This window comes from Populus nigra, chromosome 17, assembly GCF_951802175.1.
Source record: "Populus nigra chromosome 17, ddPopNigr1.1, whole genome shotgun sequence".
Lineage (NCBI taxonomy): Eukaryota > Viridiplantae > Streptophyta > Magnoliopsida > Malpighiales > Salicaceae > Populus > Populus nigra.
The window spans coordinates 11724591-11742459 of record NC_084868.1 but is presented as its reverse complement, the minus strand read 5'-3'; the positions used below and the strand labels follow the sequence as shown (position 1 = coordinate 11742459).

Below are 17869 nucleotides of genomic sequence, written 5' to 3'. Positions count from 1 at the left end.
AAAGATTTTACATTTAGCTTAGAAAGTTTGCTGGGGTTTTGGCTGTGAGCCCGTGACGTTAGCTGTAGTTTTTATGGCTACCGTTGTGGTTAGAACCAAAATATAAAAATATGGATAGTGCGGGAAGAATTTTTTATAAAAAAAACTTGAAAATCTTAGAAATGGTTAGAAACAGAGTAATATTCTTTTTTTTGTTACAAAACAGAGTAATATTCTAATATTTCAAAAACTAAAGTTTCAAAAAGAAAAATTGGAACTTTCTATTTATATATAATATTTTTTTATTGAAAAAAATTAAAATACTAATGTGCTTCTAATGAAAAATTGACTGAGTTTTTTAGAGAAGGATTCCATGACCAACTTTTACTTTACCCAATAGGATTGGTTGTGTTTTTTTTTTTTTTAACCGCAACCCAACTCATTCTTGGAGCAACTCTACTCTGTACTAAATCAAAGGGAGTGTAACACACGTGCTTTGTTGTTTATAATATATATAAACAGTAAAGTATGTTTTCATTTTTTTACTTTTTTTTTCCTTTAAATTTCTTTTTTTCCCCTTAATTTTCTTATATTTTTTTTATAGTAATCTGGATTGTCAAGTTGACTTAATTATATTAGATTAATTTTTACCCTGTTTAATTTTAAACCTAAACCAAATAAGAAATCAAGTTGGGAGGTTTTTTTTTTATTTTTTCTTAAAACTTTTTATAATAATTTACCAGGTTGTTTTTAGAGTGAACAAGTTGATTGATTCACGTTAAAACAACTTTAATATTGTTTAATTTTAGACTTAGATTGGGCAATAATTTGAATTGAAACGTGTTTTTATATTAATTTCGTTATTTTTTCCTCAACTTTGTCCTCATAATATTTTACCGCTAAATCAGATTGTCTTTGGATCAACAAAGTAGACTATGTTATGTTAAAGTAACTCCTTCACAATTTAATTTTAAACTTAAATTAGATAAAATGATAAATTAATAAATTTTAAAATTAATTTACTATACAAGATATAATAATAATATCAAATAATTCTCTCACCAGCTTGAATATTTTTTTTGTTACATTTCGAAAGACATAAAAAAAAGAATCTCACTCGCAACATAGCACTTGAATGTAAACAAGCATGGGTACTAGAGCCATGGCTAAATCATTGGTTGTCTTTCCATCGCATATATATATGCTAGCATCTCCTTGATTATTCAAATTAATAGATCGTGAAACACGCCGTGTATATATGCTAGCATCTCCTTGATTATTCAAATTAATAAATCGTGAAACACGCAGTGTTCTCAATTCCTGTGCACATGAGAGTTTGCATCATCAGTCTCCTGGTCCATCATTCCAAGGCCCTAGCCCTTGAAAATGTTGGGTTGGATGCAACTGAGACAGGCAACTGGACTCTTATGCCGATGGTCTTGACTTGAAATTATGGACTGATCCAAAGTGTTATTGTTCCTGGTAAACATGGGATGCAAGACCCTAGCTTGGTGCATATTTTTGCGTGCTTCAAACTGCATCATGGGCTTCGGCTACATAAGAAATTGAAGTGAAATTTAACTGAGAAATGGTGGATATCTTCCATGAAAGAAAATCTAATCTAATCACTGTATTCCAATGGGACTGCATGATAGTTTTCTCTCCATATTGCTCTAAAACAAAGTAGTTCTGCATTATTGTGATGATGACTGGGCTAGCAATGAGGGATTTGCACTTCCACATCCATCAGGAAAACGTTCGTTCATGTGTCCCAATCAATATTTATGGGGCTTTTGGAAAATAATATGTGCTCTTCAACATGATTGGAGTACTCACTGAAATATTGTCCCCTCATCTTGGCTTTCTTTCAATGGATATGCCTTTTTAGTTATCTTTATTTTTCTTGTCCGCTGTTCCATCAGCGTTAGGGTCTGAATCGCTAGAAAGCAGCATGCTATCATTAACCTTTCGAAAAAATTCTTAAGAAATAAATTAGGGTATTGTATTATTTAGTTGACAACTTAGGTAGGTTGTAAATTATTTTCTCCTTGTTATCATCTTGAGTTGGAATTTAAGGAATCATGTGAAGAATTTTTTTAATTTTTTTTAATGAATACACCGGTCTAGATATGAGTAGTTTGCAACTCCTTGGAATAATCTAAAAACCAATTTACACACTTGGAATTATCTCTAGAATAAAAGAAAAACAATAATGATTTTAAAAACAAATTAAGTTTTTTTAAAAAAATTATAGCAACATCTTCTCTAATTTGAAAATCATCCATGTTCGCCAACTGTTAGTTGAATTATTATATAATTGGACCTGATAAAATTTAAATATGATCTAGTAATTATATAAAAAATTACAAGTTATTTCATTAAATCTATCATTATGTAAAATCCAAATCTCTTCTTAAACTTAATCATGCATCTATCTATAAATATTTTTGTAAAATTATTTATATAACTAGCTGTATCAGATCCACGACTAAGTGATTAAGATCACCCGCATTCATATCTAAAATCAAATTTAAAAGTATTTGCCCATGATTTGATGTGTGGAAAGTTACTGATATCTAAAGAAAAAATAATTCGACTATTAAAAGTTTTTCATGGCCACTATAAATAAGTGCAATATGTTACATGCTTGACTATTGTTTTATTGGTCTATACTGACAAACTTTTGTTCAGTCATCATTAATCCTCCAACATTTGCTTTCAATTAAATTCTTTTCATCAATTTAACATAGAGAATGACATAATTTGGCAGAGATTTCCCTTAAAAGAACTCAAAATACTGCCACATAACTTGAATCAGAATATTGTTTGGCATGATTGTTGAGCTAGCAAATGGGACCTTAGGAAACTTAATACACAGTTTAATCACTGTATATGTTCTTCTTATTCTTGAACTTTTATGCACCATTATTGCTTTCTTTGAGTACATAAACCCGTACCCATAATTTCTTACCAACTTGCTTATGATCCTATTATATTGTTTTCCCTTAATGAACTCTAATTAAGATGCATGGTAGGCACAAGATGGTGCTTAAAATCTGTTGATATCAGATGTTTATCATGCATCTAATTAGATCATATTGTTTTCTTTGGATCCATCTACTTAAGCGCATAAAACAATCAATAAAGCTGGTTTTAAAATCAAGTGGTTCGCTCACAGAGCTTCAGAGAGAGGAGTGGAAGAAGGAAGGAGAGGAGAATTTAGATGAATGGTAACAGAAACAGAAAAGTCTCCATTTGCTTTTCAACAAAATGGAATTCTTTTCTTCTTCTTCTTTTTATTTATTTTTTAAAAACCTTAAATAAATTCCTCTGCGTTTTATGCCAATTGTTTTCTTTCTAATCCTTGATATCCTGTAAAGCATTATTTTTTGTTTTTCTATCAATTCGAGAATAATTCAGGAAGATTTTAGCTAGCTAGCTAGCTAGCTAGAATTAGAATTGACATAAAGGAGAGGTGTTTTCATTGACAATGAGAGTAACCATGGCTTATGCCAAATCCATATACGATACTTAACATGTATAATGAGCAAACATTTGTCAGTTTTCAATTATTGCTTCATGTTAATGTCTACGTTGGAGGTGATCATGTTGAACCACAAAAACATATATACATGTTGAAATGGAGTGGTTCTGGGAACCTATTAAAAAAAAAAGGGGAGAGAAGAAGATTATTTGTTCAAATATTTGCATAGAAAATAATCTTTCTTGTTGAGAAATTATTAAGCGAAACTAGTTCACCTACTATGATCTATAAAATTTCTATAAATCATTAAATTTAATTTATTGAATTGTATGTAGAAGCAAATCTTTTCACATTTAATGGCACAATGATATCGATAAAATAAAATAATTTTATTGATAGTTCCATAAGCTTAGACAATGAATTAGGTTCATGTAATAATTTCTCGCCCAAATATTGCATTTTCTCAAGCTAAATATTCACTTTTAAAGTTAAATAAAGTGAAAACAGAGAATTCTCCTTGAAAAAAACAAAAAAAAACTGTTTATATTATACAATAAATGCACGCGCCATTAAATTCAAGTATCATGGAACACAATTTTAATTTTATATTTAATGAGTGTTGCAGAGGTTGTTGTTGAAAATATTTTTTATTTAAAAATATATAAAATAATATTTTATTTAATTTTTTAAAAAATAAAAACATGATCCAAACATAATTTCAAACACCGCCACGAGACAACTTGTAATTGAATTTGGCTCATGATCTACCAACCGTAATTTAATAGCATTCTTATAGAAGTAGTGCCTATCCATCCATGATGGGTTCCTTACTTTAAGAAAATATAGTCAAAATTAATAGTATGTATTCTCGTGATGAAGAAAAAAAAAAAATAGTGCGTCTTCACAAAGTAAGAAGTACAGACAGTACCTAAATTAAGAACACGTAATTTCATTTCACTAACCAAAGCCAGAAAATTCATTTCATTTTCAGTTGAAAAGGAAAGAGTCCTGGTGAGCACTGATTCTCAAAATTAATGAATTTCACTCGTACAAGTAAAGACTTCTATTAACATCAATCAATCAAATTAAACCACTATGAATTGAATTGTTTTACCCTCCTGCTTTCCATATCTCTCTATCTCTGAGCTTCGATTCCTACAATGACTTGAAACATACGAAATAAATTATTTTTACCTTTTGTTTTCTTTTTTTGAGGAGGAAAATTAACAGTTTATTTTTATTTTTATTTTTATTTGGATTGGAGTAAAGAGTGTGAAGTAAATTACATAACCGGCTGCAAAGAGTTAATAAGAAGTAATAGCCTATTAAAAATAAAGTTAAGATTGGTAGAAAGAAATATGTGATTTGTGTTTTTGCGTTTTAAAAATGTTTTTGAAAAAATTTAATTTTTTTTTGCTTCAAATTAATTTATTTTTTTTTGTGTTCTTGGATCATTTTGATACGCTGATATCAAAAAAATTTTAAAAAATAAAAATATATTATTTTGATATATTTCTAAGTAAAAAACACTTTGAAAAGTAATAATAACCACACTTTCAAATACGCTTTTAAAATCGTGTATCACGTCTGTATTGAAGGTGGATAAATAGTAAATTGTAACTTTTTCTTTTTTTTATTCTTATTTTATCTTCCACTGAGAGAATATTTAGATTAATTAACATGCCATCGCATAGGGATTTTTGTTTCTTAAGAATAATCATGGTTGAAGATGTGGAATTAAAGATTAATTAACTTGAAATCGTGGTTTATAAATAGCATTTGCATAAAAAAAAAAATGCTAAAAGTAAACTACTATCGATGAGTAACATCACAGTGCTACGACTGCCATAACCACTAGATGATTATAAACTCATCTCTCTAATATTCATGCTTTGGTTATGTAGCCATTAATCGGTCATTTACTCCCAATTTAATAAGACTTATGTTTTTGTTTTTAAACAAACAAATAGTTTTTCTGGGCCAACTTTTCTTGGTGAGGATCTCTTTAGTCCAATCAAAACCAGACTTTTTACATCGATATATGAACCATTCATGAAAATTAACTCTGCCTTGAGTTCCCAGTAACCAAGGAGAGAGCAGACCCTTACTGCCATTCGTATGTTCATCAACATTTGAATATGAAAAACATCGATCCTCACTCCACTCCAATGTTTCATACGACAATCCTTACAATCGGGTCCTGCTAAACCCGACAGAATATCAATAATGTTTTGTGTAAGCCATCATCAATGCATTCAAACCTCATGAAGATTCTCTAAGACTATTTGGCATGATATTCTTCTTAATTTTTTTTCACACTAAGTAAATGAAACTAAAAAACAAGAAAGAATACAAGGGCAACCTGAAAAGAGAAAAAACAAAGCAATGAGGGATCTAATTAGTCAGTTCATGTTACATTCCGAATTTCTATAAAAATTCGAGCTTATCTAGCCAAAATTTCTAACTGAGACTTCAATCAAAAGACCAGACATGATATTCTTCTTAATATTACATAAAATTAGACAAGAATTCAAGACAGGCTCGACCTAATAACAAATACAATGATGATTTTAATTAAATCCATGAAGATAATAAGTTGACATATAAAGGTGAATCATTCCTTATTCCCATGAACATATATGTAGTAACATATATGCAACACTTCAGGTCTGTAAAGATAAATATTTGAACAACAAGATTTTGATCTGCCATGTTGACTACGGGTCTTTCTTCTTCGTTTTCTTTTTTTTTACAGAAAAAGGAAAACCTAATTTCATAAGCCTTGATAATCGATATCATATGAATCCAAGTCCGAGCTAGAGCCAGCCTCATAAAAATAATGGGAAACTAGATTGAACTTGGAAGAGATGTATACGTTGTCTTAGTGTAAATTAACTATGATGGATTTCAAATGAAACAAGAAGCAACCAAGACACTCTAATTTTCGGCTAATAAGAAGAAAGATTCAATTGTCAACCCTTTGATGCTAATAGCAAATTGCTATGCTCAAAAAAATCATTCTAGAATTCTGTATAAACAAATGTGAGAATTGATAGTGTACTTGCGATAGAATAGCTAAAGGCTATACATTCGAATTTTCTGCTGTGAGAGTGAAAGGCAAGAAGGCGAAGATAATCTCTATTGCCCCAAGATGCCTTTTGTTGAGACTCAGATTTCAATAAAAATCTGACGACCCCTTCCATGCCAAACATAGGAATATTATATACCCATGAAATCTCACATTTCTATCCATTTGAATCCAATTACATTTCTCTTGACAAATGCTAAAAAAAAAAAAAAAACCTAGGGACTGGGACTTGCATATGGTCAACAAATTGTTATGACACTTTCAGCAAACACGCAAAACAGAAGAACTTTGGCAGGAGATTGCTTTGCCTATTTTCCTTTTTGAATAAATTCACATTAAATGTTTCACCATGCATGCCCCATTCCTGATGCTCAAATATTTTCTTCACAATTCCACATAATTTCATTAGGGCTATCTATCTATCTAAATATAAACGTCATTAAGGAGTATAGATATAGTGCTGAAAATTATATTAAGTCACTCACGTAGTAGCTAGGTCATCTCCAATTAAACTAAGAAAATAATGTTATCAGGTCTTTTACAAATAAAAGAGGAGCCACTCAAAAACTTATCATCATGAGCAAGTTGAAAGCAGATAATGTTCATGACGTTGCCTCAGAATATCAATATCTACTAGCAAAATCAAGCTGACCTTTGAGACCACTGAGATGATAGAATATACCATGCACATGTTGCCACGATCGACATTATGAAAGGCAAATTTAAAGTAGGTGAAAGAAGATTGCAGAAAACTCTCCTTTTCTACTATGTTCCATCACATGGTCGATTCATGTACGAAAATCCCTAATTGGGGGGTAAAACTCTTAAGTGCTAGAACAGGCATGAAGCTCCATTGGCTGGGAAACATGCATTTTGATTTTTGACTATTCTAACAAAGAATAATGAGTGGCTAACAAGTGCTGATTTAACTTTTATGACAAATTCCACATCAAAGAACACTTGAATATAAGAAATAACTTTGAAATAAGTAATGGACAGCATTCAAAAGAGGGAGGTCTGGCAATGAAGTAAGCACAAGGTTTATAGCATGCAACTGGCTTAAAAAAAAGGAGGGGCTGAAGGAATCCCAAGACTGCAAGAAAATAGAGTAGACGTCAAGGATGATCAGCAAGGGAACAACATACCCATTAGTTTAGAAACTAGTATATTAAAACCATCTAGGGTTTTAGCTGTAAGTCTCTAGGAGTTACTACAAGAGACCAAATAAGGCAAGGGGGACAAAAAAGAGGATTACCTGAAGGGAATCCTCAATTAGATAATACGAATATATTAAGCTGTCCTGTGTAGTCACACTCGATGCTGCATTCATGGAGGACAACCAATCAAATTGTACATGACCACATGATTTTCTTCTAAATATTAATTAAGACAAAACTGCATCCAATCAAGCTTTCTCAAAAGCCCATGAATGCTTAGAAAAGAAACGTGAAGGAGAAAAGAGACAGCTCATTTCCCCCATTATAATATATATCATCCAAGTCCAAACAAAGCCTATGATGAACTAAAGAAACCCCACCATCAATATTAGACACCAAAATCTCCCTTGTAATTTACGTTTCCTAGCTATATTTTAAATGACTCTTATTGTGTAATTAAATGTTAAGCATGGGTCAGTTAATATTTTTTCTTTTAATATATATATATATATATATATAATGTTTAGGTGATGGGATGGGGGGGTGGAGGAAACAAGAAAATAAAAGGGCACAATAAATAGGCCATGATATTAGATACTATCAATAAATACAAAGGAGTTGACAGGCCAGGTTTGAAAAGATTGACCTGCGTCTCTTTCTCCTCAAGAGAGCAAAAACTCAGATTCTCCTTGTCTCTCATCCCCATGAGAGATCAGAAAAGATGTATCCCATCTCCAATGAAACTGCATTCTCATATGATGAATCATTGAAAGCCTACAAAAACCAAAAGAAACACCCCAAACAGAACAGAGAGAAAAAGAGAACAAGAAACAAAAGGCAACAAGTGAAAGAAGTGATTGAAGATTGATGACAGGGGGGGGGGGGGGGGGGGGGGGTTATATAAATATAATCCAATAATAATCTTCATGAACTTTCATGAAGCATTTTACTCTCCTGATCCTCCATCATTGCTATATAATTATAAAGAGAGAGCTTAGGTAGGCTTGAACTAGAAGTCATGAGAGTGATGGCGGTACATTGTTGGATCATGTCGACTCATTGCATGATGGTCTCTCTGGCTGCTATGGCTACTATTATGTTCATCACTCATTGGTGGATAAATAGGATTTGAAGTAGTTGCATTCACACTCCCTTCTTCACGTGAAAGAACCGAAGCTGCGGATTGGACAAGCTCAAGACACAGCCTAAGCTTGTTGGGCTCAATGTGAACTAGACCCGGGACTGCCCCCTTGAACAAGAAATCTGAGGTAAGTGTTCTAAGAATGTCAAGAGGGGTGATTCCATCGACGGTTCTAACATTAGGGTCAGCATGGTGATCAAGAAGTACTGAGACCATATCCGGTGACACCATTTCTGCTGCAATGTGAAGTGGGGTTTTCCCTGCGGGCCCTGCCGGATAGTTAACATCAGCTGCACCAAGTTCAAGCAAGGCTTTGACCACTTCTCGGCTACAGTTCTCAACAGCATAATGCAAAGCCAATGCTTCATTGAGATTGAGGCCTTCTCCCATTACCATAAGCTTAACTAGTTCAACATCAGATGAGTCTAATGCCCTTTTCATTCTTCGAATTTTTTGGTCCTCAAGATCAGCAGCTGCAGTAAGATCGTGGAGATGGTGGTGATGGTGAGGCATTAATGATCTACGAGCAATGGATGATTTGAGTCGTAGTTCTTCAATTTTGGCCACAACATCAATTGGAAGGTGTTTAGCTAGGACTTCTGGTGGTAGGCCTGATTTGGCCACAAGATGGGAGCAAGTAGTCCAAAGTTGGTGCATATCTTGCTTTCTTGAAGCTATAAGAACCTTCATCACATCGTCAATTGAGGCGTTGTCTACCATGCTAGCCAATTGCTTCTGAGGAACAGAAAACAAGGGAATAATAATTAGAGCATTGGTACATGAATTTAGCTGCAAATGGAAAAAATTTCTTTACGATCAATTGCATTTAGTCCATCCTGTTTTGGTGTATGATGGGATGTTTCATGTAAAAATTTTGTTTATCCTGTCCATCTCTTTTTCACAATCTTATATACCCAAATGGGGAAAGTGCTTGTTTGGCATAGATTTGGTGAGCATACTGTGGAAGACAAGACTGGAGATGAAGAACTAAATTTAGAAAGTCTAGGCTATATGTACAGCACAAAGATTGAAAATCTCAACTCCAGCAACCAAAAATGATACATGAAATCAAGAAAAAACACTTATCTAACATGGACAAAATGAACATTTGACTTAAATGAAAATAGTGCTATAGTGTTTGATAACTATATATCAACAGCAGAAAGAACAGAAGTTAATGAGAAGAAAAGTAGAAGAAAAGCCCACAAAACTGTTAAGAGAAAATTGAAACAATTATTGAATTACCATCTCCAACTACAAAAGAAAATGCCAAGCGACTTAGTGCTTGAATATAAAGCACTATAAATGAGTGTGGGATCAAACTCAACTGCAACTGCTTGAGATGAACATGAAAGCTAGGTAGAAACCAATTGAAATATCACACAAGACACAACCCCTCAGCCACTTGATCATGGGATAGTAAAATTTCCCTCACAACAAAAATAAAAGAGAAAATAAAAAACCCAACACAAAAACGCCTTCCCACTTCCCAAAAACCAAAAAAAAAAAAAAAAAACATAAGAGTACTACTCTACACACTCATCAAGATTTTGAGAGAAAAGAGAGGAGACAAAGGGAGAAGAAGTGAAGAGAGAAAGAAAATCTTGAAATGATCATAACGAGCTGCTATATATGACTGGACTATACAAGGAAGAAAGACCTGAGTGAGCATTGCAAGCTGTTCAACACCAAAGTATCTAGCGGCAGCAAGAGTGTCAAGAGCAAGATCAACGGCTGAGGTGCAATGTGTATGCCAACAGCCTCTCACGCCACAATTAGGCCTTGGCTCATGTTTTTGTGGCACAATAGAGACTTGTCCACTATACAAGAACTGTAACAGCAACAAGAACACTTCATACCCCACAGAGTTAACTGATATCACATTAGACCTTGAACCTGGTGATCCAACCAGGTTTATCCTTGATCCAGATGGGTCTAACCCAGATGGTGGGTCAGGTCCACAAAAACACTTCCTGAAAAACAAACTTCTCGCTGCTAAAATACACCTGTGAGCATGAACTAACCGGCCCTCTACGCTGAAAGTTACATCAGAGAAAGCTTGGCCATTGATTAGAAGATTAAGGTAGTCTAAAGACAGAGTTCTTAGAGAGTCTTCAAGAGTCATGTCTTCAAAATGAACAAATATATGGTTTTGTTTACTAGCTAGGGTTGCCTCGTCCTATCTATCTATATATATATATATATAATTATATAATAAAGAGCAGGAAGGAAAGAAAAGAGAGTGAAGGCTGAAGGACAGTTAACAAGAGGAAGAGAAGATAAGAAGACTTCATTTTTTTTCCTGTGTTCTTGCTAAGGATGATGATGGGGTTAGTGTGTTACTGTATATTTGTGAAAGAGAAAGAAAGAGATTCTTTTCTCTCTCGATAGATGGAGGGGGGGGGGGGGCAATATGAATGGCTATTCTGGGCGGCCGAGGTTTTAAAAAAAAAGGGGTGAAAAATAAATAATAATGATGAGATTTATTAGGATTATTAATATTTAATTATTGAGAGAGATTTACTGCTTATGATATATACTTAAAATAATTATGTGGACGTACGAGTACATGTAGTTTTCTGAGCAAAAACTACACGCAAATGCAAAATGATATATATTTATTCTTATGACTTAAATAAGGGTGTTGACTATTGTTGTGATGGGACCATGTTCATTCATCTATTTTTAACATATCACTTTGTTTGTATCTGGTTGATCAGGAAGGAGCAGCAATTAGTTTAATTGTAATTAGAGACTTTTAAAATCTCTTTTAAGCATGCTTAAGTCATAAAAAAATAAATATGTAAGAGTAACTTCGAGGAATTGCCTTGCTAATAAAGTAGCTATGCATTCTTTCTTGATTTTCTGGATTCAAACCGTGAGACTGGTACTGTATCGTCGAGGAATTGTTCACTTTTTAAAATTAGTTTAATTACATTTAGAGGATTTTAGATTCTCTTATAAATGTAATTAATAAACTAATAAGTATCATAAAAAATTATTAAATTTCTTTGAATAGATGCTAATGAAGTATTAATTTTTGAAATTATTCAGAAAAAAATATAGTCTTGGTTAACACATAAATTAATTTAGAAATATCATTTATCATTGAAAATTAAAAAATATATATATATATATATATATATATATATATATATATATATATATAGGAGTGAATGACATATAGGAGTGAATGACATAGTAGCATAGCTTACCTTCATATTTATTTTGTTTAAGTGATTTTTTATTTAATATTTCTTTTTTTATTGAACGAACCATAAACCCTTATAATATAACTTTGATACGATAAATAAAATCTATTGATAAAAAAAACTTTGAAGTTCAATTGATATGATATCCCTCAAAAATAAATTACCCTTATAATATAAAAAAATAGATGTAAAAGCTCTAAACATACTTAGGAATTAATTAATATAATACATAGAGAGTGACAAGGTATCATTAGAAAAATTGAACTCTTACTTTTGTGGTCAAGATGCGATGAGGTTTCCCCCCTTTATTTTGACTGGAATCAAGGCCTTTTCTATTCCTATTCCTTTTTATTTTCTTCTTTAACAGTATAATTTGCCTTAAACCGTACTTCATTCAGTATATATATATATGACTTCGTATTTTTTGCCCTTTGTGACCAATTTCTAGATTATATAAACTCAACTTGTAAAATAAAAATATTTATCAAGAGGGAAAAAAGAAAGAAAGAAAGAAAAGAGTATATATGCTCGTCAAAAATACTAGCTTGTGCTATATTCTTCACTACACGAGGCCTTAATATGTGCACTTTCGCAGTATGATCTTGGACTGAAAATGCAGATCAAGGGCTACAAAATGTTCTCTGCACATAATGCATTTAAATAGTTTAAATTTCTCAATATATAGACAAACACGTAGATAGAAATCATTTGTTGATTTTCAATTGTTAATTATTATTTATTTTTAATTTTTTTGGATTATTTGATATCTTATTTTTTTTATCCACAAAAGACAAAAGTTATAACTTCAAAAAGAATCTGTTCCTGTATTTTCTTAAGGGCCAACTAACACTTAATTATTATTTTTTTTTAATTTTTTCTTGTCAAAACTCTTCGGGAAATTAACCACAGATCCCTGCAGTCTGTTGATGTTAGCAGAGACATGACAAGAATCCACATTAATAATCTATTATCCAAAATCAATCCCAATTAGATTACATAATAACCAATTACCTGTTCCAAATACCCACTCTTCGCCTATTTTAAGAAGTATGCCAATGAATTATTGTTGTCATTAATCTTCATTTAAGCATGAAGATATGGCGGTCTTTGGCAGGCAAAACCCATTAATTTCCCCGAATCTCTTGACTCGGTTAATTAATCAAATCGAGGACCCAATTTAGCCAGGTAGGATGGTTAATACAACATTTAGTATCATAATTTCTCTTTAATTAACTACTTAAGATTTCAATACATAGCAAATCGATCTTGTCTACGAGGTGAGATTTTTTGTTACATATACGTAATTAAATTATAATATTTTTGTTACAAATGACTAGGAGGAGTTTTACAAAAGCTAGCCCCAACAAGGTACTAGCTCTAATGTATTTTATAGAAGACAAGGGTGAATGAACACTAAACAAACCAAGCTAGAAAGTGAATATTAATAATGATACCTAAGAAAGGTAACCTCAAAGTTAGTAGGGAAAAGTTTGTCCTCAATTTTTATTTATTTACCAACCACATGCTCTAAACACCATCATTACATTGTCACCACCACTACTATATGGAGGCGACTGAGAGAGTAAAATAAAAATAAAAATAAAATAAAATAAAAAAGAAGAAGAAAATTCAACACAAGAACGTATGGGTGACAAGGACTCGTAAATAAGAAAGATGGACAAGAAATGAAAACGATAGAAAATAATTGAAGAAGTGGCATGTGCTCCTTCCTTGTAGCTAGATAGATGTAAAATGTGGACTTCAAAAACATGGAATTAAGAGGGTGTGGGGGGCTGGAAATTGGGCTCTTTGGAAACCGTGTCGGCCGGGACTTGAGGGTTCATGTTCATAAATATTGGGACTAGTGCCCAACATAATCAATTTTAATTAATAATATTTTGAAGGGGCGGGGGCCCGACCTCCTGCACGTGAGACAAGACCCGGCACGTGCACAGGCACAAAGAGTGTTTGTTTTGGATGCTATTTGTTCGTGTTGTTTGATACATATTTTTTTTAAATGTTTTTTATTTAAAATATATGGAAAAGATATTATTTTTATTTGTTTAAAATTAGTGTGTTATAATGATTTGAAAATACCAAAAATTACTATAAAACAAAGAAAAAAATAAAAGAATTTTAAACTTTTTCATGGTGTATGTTTTTTATTATTTTTTTATTTTTTACATTATCAATTCAAAATCATGAAGGAAATTAAGGGGAAAAATCATTAATCTAATATTTTTTTAATATCAAATTGATGTATTATTAAAACACGTAAAAATACAGTTGGAAACGCAGTGTAAAAGAAACTCTTTAATAATATGATTAATGACTCGGTGTTGTGCGGTAGGCAAAGGAAAGCAAAGGGGAGAAAAGTAGCTGTTGTTTTGCCCCTTTTGTTTTGCTTTGATATTATTATTATTAATAAAAATTCGAAAAGGAAAATAAATATAAAAATTATTATTATTATTGAGCAACAAAATCATATTGATTGACAACACATCCACTGACTGTCTTATGATTTCAAGACCCTCGATTTGACGTTTGACTTGTCTTTTCACTCCTCACCTTTTCCTTTTATTCTCTCTCTCTCTCTCTACCTTCCATGACAAGAGTTTATTTACATTACACAACCTCTGTCCAAAGACCATCTCCACACTTTCTGTAGCTCAGTACTCGTAGTTAGGTAGCCATTAGCTGCCCATCATGCCCCAGGCACAGCTGATCAAGTGCGTGCTGGTAGTCTACACTAAATTTTTTATATTTTTTTAATATATAAAATGAATGAAAAACATTAAAAAGCACATTAATTTAGTATATTTTTATACAAATATACTCTTAAAATCATCTAAAAATGAAAACCATCTTATTCCTACAGGTTCTGTTATTAAAATTATATTTGTTTTTGTGTTTATAAATACTTTCAAGAATTTTATTTTTTTTCACTCCATCTCGAGCCCAATGGATGGATGTGTCCTTCTCATTTAATTTCTTTTCTCTGTTTTTTTAACTATTTTCATCATAGCAGAAGATTATAACTTCAGTGATGTATTTCTTGTCCATTGGTTGTCGCATTTATTGGCATCATTAAATCTATATTAGCATAATATTTGAAGTATATTTTTTTTAATGCAAGTTGCATTGCTAACATTAATCCAGCAATATGATATTGGTGTGGATTTAGCAGTTCTTGAAAAATTTTATATTAACATTAACGTGGAAAAAATATTTCCAATTAAACATCTCTAGTTAATGCAGCGAAATTATTTTATTAATTATTTTTTATGAAATAAAAATTACCTTTACTTAACAAAGAACCCTAAATATAAAATGAAGATTATTTTAAGATCTTACTTATCAATTATATATAAATAATAATAAAAATATTTCTTAAATATTTTAAAAGGTTGAGTTTATAATTTTATCAAGACCTTTATTTACCTTAATAAAGCGGCTCCTATCTTAACTCACCATACTTTTAATTTATCACGGAAGAAAACTCTCACTCAAACATCTTTACAATTGGTTTTAATCAAATTTAAAATTATTATTTTCTCAACGGGGGATTCAAAAGGTTTTCAACAGTGTTAAGAGACTAGCTTGACGAGAGCTAAGTCAGTAAAAAATAAAATTGAAGTTGGTCCACTAACCGACGTTAACGCCTACCTAGTTTAAAGCCGAATCGGCCTCTAGATCGGATCTTTTTTATCAGACTGGAAGGTGAGCCTAACCAACCCACCTCCCAATCGGTGTTCAAACCTAAGTTAATGGCTGTGGTGACGAGCGCAACACACGTTATTAAATCCTGCCTTGTTGTTTGCTTTCACTTATATATATATATATATTAATGGTTTTTCTTTATAAATTGGATTGCATAGCTATCTGGCCAATAGCTTGCATGGCTTGCCCAAATTATGTGGTCGGACCGAATTAGAGAACATTGGTTCCCCTTTCATTAAAATATTAGAGGTAATAATCATGAATATTCCATCGAAATATTGCCTTAAAGGGATAGCGGCATTCTTAAGTGAAAGAACAATATTCTAGGATGCCGCATTAGGAAAGAATATTAAGATCAAATTAATGCTTTAATTCACTCTTATCTCTAAGGCGCAAAACAATAGTTTCATTAATATTATATAACCAAGTTGGTGCCATATAGTGTGAAATCTCTCTCAAGTGTATGGTCCCCTTCTGCTTCTTTTGGCCTTGAGAATTTATTTTTATATGTATAAAGGTGTTGGCTTAATCGATTGAAAATGAAGTTCTTTGTTCATCACTTTCATTATTTTTTTAATTCTTTATTTAGATCTAGACGTTCGTGACCCAGAAATGCATTATTAATTACACACAGGGTGCGTTGATTCACGTTTTCTGTAGGCACTTTCAAGTTGCTGCAAAACTGTCCCTGCCCATTCATAAAGGAGATTTCAATTCGGTCCTTTTTGTTTGTTGAGGAGTCCTTTCAACCCCTCTTTTACTCTTTTTCTTCTTTATTTATTCCCTCACCTTTTCCCATTTCCCTAGCATTAAATAAATCAAGAAAACAAGGCCGATCGAGTCTTTTTCTTTGGGTTTTCATTTTAAATTCATGCGCTCTCGTGTATTGATGTAACCCCAACAATTGACAAAAACACACCGATTTAAGTAGCGGTATGGCTAATGAAATTGCTTGTTTTGTTTTCAAGTGGACGTCCTATCGAATTAAACTTGTATTAATTCAGGTTCTAATCTTACAAATGATGGAACGATGATAAAATAATTGAATGACAATTTCTTATTGTGTAGCGAAATACCCAACGAAAAAAAATGCTAGTCTTAGTTTTAGTTTTATGATGTGTTTATTATTGGACTTCCGTTGTGTTTGAATATTTTTTTTAAAAAAGGTTTAAATTAAAATATAAAAAAAACATCAAATCTAATTTTAGATAATTATATATCAAGCTTAAATTACCTTCTCCCATGGCCATACCTGAAAAAAAATAATGGTGTATAACGAGTAATTACTAGTGGTATTCTAATAGTTACTCGTAGGAATCTACTTTGAAGAAAGATACACATACATGTATAAGAGATAATAAAATTCATGACGCATCAAAAAGTAATAAGAATATATTCATCTAAGATTTCTCTTTAATTTCTCCTTGTTTTTATATCTTTTTTAGAGTAGATCTCAGTGAGTAACTATCAGTAGGGATAGTAAAAAAAAACTAGTCCATCAGTAATATTTATCTAATCTAACCCGACCCATCAAAGTTTGATAATGTAGATATTATAGATAATATTGGGTAAAAAAATCTAAGAAATGAATATCATAGGTTAGGTGACAGATAAAGATTTTTGAAACTCGATCAACTTAACCCAACCTATATACCCCTTAACAACCAACTTGATTTGTTGTTATATATTATGTACTTCTTTTTTTGCACTTGATTATTTCATTTTAATCGATTGGTATATTAAATCTAAATTATTTGTTACAAATTATAACAAGTTTTATGCTAATTTATTGAGCTCAAATCTTAGTTCTAATTAAGTCAAACACATGAAAATTAAAATTATAAACCCAACTCATAAATATCTATAATATTCATAAGAAATTTATCCCAACATGCTTAAGTTCAAGATTAACTGAATGGGTCGGGTTTATAATTTTATAAAATATTAAAAGTTGAGTTAGATACAATTATGGATCCAAACTCAACCCAACTATATCCATGAACACCTTTAATTAATAGAATGCCACTAATTACTCCTTATGCCCAATAAAATTTCCCAGCCATACCTTACATAGACCTAGATCCGTGT

General features: G+C 31.8%; 1 protein-coding gene across 1 annotated transcript; it reads right to left on the bottom strand.

Annotated features, from left to right (window-relative positions):
- Nucleotides 1-8541: 8541 nt before the first annotated feature.
- LOC133676837 (BTB/POZ domain and ankyrin repeat-containing protein NOOT1-like) lies at nucleotides 8542-11268 on the bottom strand. Its single transcript, XM_062098609.1, has 2 exons — nucleotides 10510-11268; nucleotides 8542-9584 (listed from the first exon to the last, which is right to left on the bottom strand). The coding sequence occupies exons 1-2, from the start codon at nucleotides 10972-10974 to the stop codon at nucleotides 8718-8720; spliced, it is 1332 nt and encodes a 443-aa protein (XP_061954593.1). The 5' UTR covers nucleotides 10975-11268; the 3' UTR covers nucleotides 8542-8717.
- Between the last annotated feature and the right edge of the window lie 6601 nt (nucleotides 11269-17869).

What these genes read in the sequence shown, in the direction of transcription:
- LOC133676837 (XM_062098609.1), bottom strand. Translation starts at nt 10,974, where the DNA reads ATGACTCTTGAAGACTCTCTAAGAACTCTGTCTTTAGACTACCTTAAT. An exon ending in AGCTTGCAATGCTCACTCAG is followed by an intron (nt 9,585 to 10,509) that starts GTCTTTCTTCCT and finishes TCTGTTCCTCAG; the next exon opens with AAGCAATTGGCTAGCATGGT.